Genomic DNA, 5,391 nt, shown 5'->3' on the forward strand with positions numbered 1-5,391 from the left:
ATATTTTGTCCACGGATAAACAAACAAACAAACAAACACGACTGAAAACAACACCTCCGCTAAGGCGGCGGTAATAATAATAATAATAATAATAATAAATGCCCGGATGCAGTACCGGGCAGTGGCTCTCATGGCTTTTGATCGTAATTGATCGGAAGTGTTATCATGTACAATGTTTTGTCTTGGTATAAAAGATGGGCTACAGCAAATATTCTGCTCAATACCACAGATTTGCTTGTCAGTTGTTTGACCTTAACCAGTTGAGCATGTCCCTTGGTGGCTGACGATATGTGCATCTCTGATCATGAGCAGAAGTAGTGGGGGAGCATCATAGTCATGTGCTGAGAGGAATTCTTTGGGGTTTGAATAATTCACCTTTGGAAACATGGGTGTTTCGCTCAACATCCTTAAGCAAGCCTTATTCAGGGACCTTTTGAGCGGGATGGGCTACTCGATCTGAAGAAAATTCTAACTGGGCCCTACCTGCGAGGTCATGCGCTGTTTATCTTGATATGAGATCACCATGTCGCGCACATATGGTTGTGATGCATGTGCCTGGTGTACCCTTATTAGACGGGTAGTCATGATGGGTATACTGGGCTTCGTATATTTGTACGTCAGTGTCATTTTGATGGCATGCACTGTTTTCTCACTCAATAATAATAATAATAATAATCCTTTCTACTATAGGAACAATACTATAGGGAGATAGTCGATTACATAGACCCCAGTGCGCAACTGGTACTTTTTCATCAACCACGAAAGGATAAAAGGCAAAGTCGACCTCGGCGGAATTTGAACTCAGAAAGTAAGGACGGACGAAATGCCATTAAACACATTTCCCAGCGTGCTAACGATTCTGCCGGCTCGAATAATAGCAACAACAACAAATATACTTTTCTCCTCTTGGCACAAGGCCCGAAATTTGGGAGGAGGAGGCCAGTCAATTAGATTGACCCTAGTACGCAGCTGGTACTTAATTTATCGACCCCGAAAGGATGAAAGGCAAAGTCGAGATCGGCGGAATTTGAACTCAGAACGTAAAGACAGACGAAATACCGCTAAGCATTTCGTCCGGCGTGCTAACGTTTCTGCCAGCTCGCCGCCTTAACAACAACAAATATTTAAACAATTCAGTCTTAATCTTAAATTAATTATTTCAAGAAAATGAGGTTAGCAGAAACGGTAGAGCATCGGGGTGAACATTTCAACATTTGGTTTTATTCTTAAATACTTCTGTTTTAATTCCAGCTGGGGTGAGTCTGAGCTTAAATTCCTCAATCATCGATAAATATGTACCAAACATGTAGCGGTAGTCGAGGAAAAGATCGATAAAATCAATTATCCTACAGGTGAGAAATGTGATGAAATTAGAATTTCAAGAGATATTTGTTAACTAAAGATATTTGGTTCTTAACGACATATTTTGAATGAAACTTCCAACAGACATATGACCTACCATTTTTCCTTCTGTCGTTCTTGTATTTTCGCTGTCAGTATCTTCTAGAAATGTCTTTATAACTCTGTGAAGAGTGAAGCGAGTGGTTTTATCTTTGGTATTACCAAAACTATCCAAGGACAGCGCCCAGGTCATCGCACCACCAAGCTGATAACGTTTTAAATAATCGATCTAAAACAAATGAACAAAAAGAAATATTAGTCAAGAATGAATAGAGGCAAATTTACGGAGAAGGGACTTAGCCAAGTGGTTATTCTGTAGGACTGAAGAACATGAAGTTGTAGATTCGATTTCCAGACCTGGAGATCAGTTCACGTTATTCCAGTTCCATCGACTGAATTAAGTTGCTCCTATTACAGACTATTAACCTAAGACCTGGGTTTAGCAATCTCGTAAACAATGGTCCCTTAATCTTGCAAATTGTCATTGGTCGTTAATAGACCCGGCACACTGGATGACGACAGTTGATTACATCAACCCTGGTATCTGACTTGTGTTTAAAATAAATTCTTCAAGGCGAGTTTGAAAAGCCAACTAACTTGCGTGAAATATGAACCGAGGACATAAACCGATGTAACTAAATACATCAAAGCACTATTAACTTGATTAATACGAGTGTATGATCATGAGTTTACTGTTTGAAATTTGTAAATTCAACATTTAGAAAGACATCGAAATAATTTCTAGACTATAATTTAATATGAATAATGTTAATCACTAAAGTGACACAGAGATTTATCAGCAGACATTAAATCTACCAACAGACATTAAACCTACCAACAGACAATAAATTAAGCAGAAGAAATTGTATGCGCCATAATACCAAGTAAAATTGAGTTCTTACCTTTAATCTGATGCTTTGTTCGTCGTCGTAGCCAACCCATTGTTTTTCATGCATGTTGTAGGCATAGGGAACCATCTGTTCCTTATCCCATTTTCTTTTCCAGCCATTGTCCAGATATTGCTTGATCTATAGAAAATGTAAAAGCCAGTCCATAATAAATGTGATTGTGGAAGGTGAGAATTTATGAAGCTAGGAATTAATATTAACTTTAATTTAAACTGATTATAATGTAACAGTGAAGACCTGAAGTAATAGCAATATGTAAAATCAACGACCAACGATAAATATTGAAGTGCAGCTGGCAGACAATAAATAATGAAGTCAATTGGCAGGCGATAAAATCAATAACGATGTCATCTGGCAGACGATAAGGTTAATAATAAATATTTATGTATAATTGGTAAATGATAATTAAATCATAGAAAAATTGGAAGACCAAAGACATCTACAGTCGAGAATTAAATCCATAAAGCTATGATATTTTGGACATACAATATGCTACGAGTCATTGCTGAAGATCATCTTGATAGGAAGTGTAAAAGAGAAGAAAGCCAGAGGTCATCAAAGATGCTTGTGGACTGACATCAAAGAATTGACTGGAAACAAGACTCTAACTGGTTAACGATATGACACAAGGAACTGGGGAGAAATCTCGTTCTTCTGTTTGTTTATGATAGAATAAGTAACCCGCTTTTGATATATAGGTTCCTTGGCATATTAGAGTTCCATAATATTATGGGAGCTCCATTGACACCTAGGGGTTCCACATATTGAGGTTGAAAATACCATGAATATCCATGTCGTTTTAGACTGAAATAGTACTTTGGGATATTGTAATAAATTAAGGTGATACAGATACTGGCTTCGGGGGTCACAGGTAACTCTCAGTTTTACAATAATGTCTTATGATATACTTAGCACTGGTATGAGAAACTTTCAAAATGACTTGAGAATTAAATTAAGATAAAATGGTTTGTGAATGTAAGAATTGAATAAATAGGCAGAGGAGAAAAGAAAGGAAGAAACTGATGCACATCGCAAAGTAACATTTGTGACTTGAGCAACTGATCTTTAGACACCAAGTTTAAGAAATATTGCACAAAAGTAATAACTTCTCTTGAACAAGAGTGTGTGTATGTATATATTAGTGGATGAGAGAGTTAGAGGTAGACAGAGAAAGAAAGAAAGAAAGAAGAAGAGGAAGAAAGAAAATGGAAGAAAGAAAAAAAAGAAAGTGCTTGGGTCAGAAAAGGAAATAGCTTTGCAAATTTTATCAACGTGATTTAAGAAACGTGGTTGATGTATCGTTTCCATTCGCCGTATTAGTTCCGGCGATATAGCGTTTACAAAACTTACTCTCCCACGCTTGTATCCAAAATAAATACAATATTTGTAATTCTAAGTGAGCTCATGTAACTTCAAAGAGGGAATTATGATTTCAAAAGGCAAATATGTCAAATTGACCTAAACTTCAGAGTCTCTCAACAGTTTGCGCGCGCGTGCGTGTGTTATGCCTCAGAACATTTTCGAAGTCAGGAAGTATATTTAAAAATTCGATAACGCATCCGTTCATGATGTGATCAAAGTTTCTATTTAAGATATTGGTAGTTATAGTTTAAAACGTCTCTTGGTGTGTTCGCCTTTGCTCATTCACAGACGAATACTACTCGCAGATATTTTACAGAAATTCCTTCAACACTGATTTTATTGAAAAAAAATTAAAACACATCGGCAGAGAAATATAGTTACAAAATTGTTAGGGTTAGGACAGTGATGTTGGTAGTTGCAGTGTTGTTGTTGTTGTTGGTGGTGGTAATGTGGTGGTGGCGGTGGTGTGGCAGTGGTAGTAGTAGTAGTCGTAGTGGTGATAGTTGTAGTGATGTGTTGTAGTGGTGGTAGCGGTTGTATTGGTGATGGTGATAGTGGTTATATTGGTCGTAGTGATTATTGTAGTGGTGCCGTTGTTTGTAGCGTGTGCGGTGGTGATGTGGTAGTAGTGGTTGTAGAGCTGATGGTGATGGTTATGGTGTGAAGGTGTGACGATGTCGATGGTGATGGTGTTGATGGTAGTGGTTTGATATAAATTTGTGAGGATTTTAAGGCGGCGAGCTGGCAGAAACGTTAGCACGTCAGGCGAAATGCTTAGCGGTATTTCATCTGTCTTTGCGTTCTGCGTTCAAATTCTGCCGAGGTCGACTTTTCCTTTCATCCTTTCGGGGTCGATAAATTAAGTACCAGTTGCGTACTGGGGTCGATCTAATCGACTGCCCTCCTCCCCAAAAATTTCGGGCCTTGTACCTATAGTAGAAAAAAATAATAAAAATTTGTGAGGATTTCTAGCAAACTATTTCTAGCAAACCAAGAAACCACGTTATGATCGTTGGGCCTTCGCAGTATAATAGTCAGATTTTACCTAGCAAATTTATTACTGTATTTTATAATCTAGAAAACACAGTTATGTGTTGGAACTTTTATGCAGTCGCTCGACTAATAGAAGTGGCTTGACTCCAACGATAAATCACCAACCGAATATTCTACTAAATGAAATGTAATTCCTCATTCTCAATTCCACCCCTTAAAATTTCATGCTTACCCGTTTACCGTACGTGCGTGTTTGTTTAGTTTGAGGTGTAGAAATATTATAGTACTTACTTCAGAAAATGCAAGAATACCCTTTTCTTTTGTGAAAGTTCCTGGTTTTGATTTTCCACAGTTTGGGGAACCTGGTGTAATTTGGTTGGTACAAAATGTAAACCCACGTCCATACATCGGAATTCCCAGGATTAATTTCTGTGGCGATGCTCCGAGTTCAATCCATCTTTTAACAACCCAACTCTAAACAAACAAAAAAATGCGGAGTTTCGTTCAATACTGATGCAGAATTGAGAGCTTGGGTGGATCAATTTTTCGAGTCGAAATCGGGTGATTTCTACCAACGAGGTATTAAAAATCTTGTTAAACGTTGGGAAGAAGTTGTAAGCAACAAGGGTGAATACATTATTGATTAATTAGTTGTTATTTTTTTTAAATTTTAATTTAAAAAATGGCGGGAACTTAGTTGCCAACCCAATATATATATATATATATA

The 5,391-nt window shown here is 37.4% G+C and overlaps 1 protein-coding gene across 1 annotated transcript in view; it reads right to left on the minus strand.

The window, feature by feature from the left end:
• Positions 1-5,391, minus strand: part of LOC106879329 (acidic mammalian chitinase-like) — a 22,618-nt gene that overhangs the window by 3,556 nt on the left and 13,671 nt on the right. The window contains exons 6-8 of the mRNA XM_052974136.1: positions 4,956-5,136; positions 2,304-2,429; positions 1,460-1,630 (exon numbers count right to left, since the gene is read on the minus strand). Of these exons, the coding sequence (XP_052830096.1) occupies positions 1,460-1,630; positions 2,304-2,429; positions 4,956-5,136 (478 nt within the window). The remainder of the gene's footprint in view (positions 1-1,459; positions 1,631-2,303; positions 2,430-4,955; positions 5,137-5,391) is intronic.

This window comes from Octopus bimaculoides, chromosome 17 (genome assembly GCF_001194135.2).
Source record: "Octopus bimaculoides isolate UCB-OBI-ISO-001 chromosome 17, ASM119413v2, whole genome shotgun sequence".
In the NCBI taxonomy this organism is placed as follows: domain Eukaryota; kingdom Metazoa; phylum Mollusca; class Cephalopoda; order Octopoda; family Octopodidae; genus Octopus; species Octopus bimaculoides.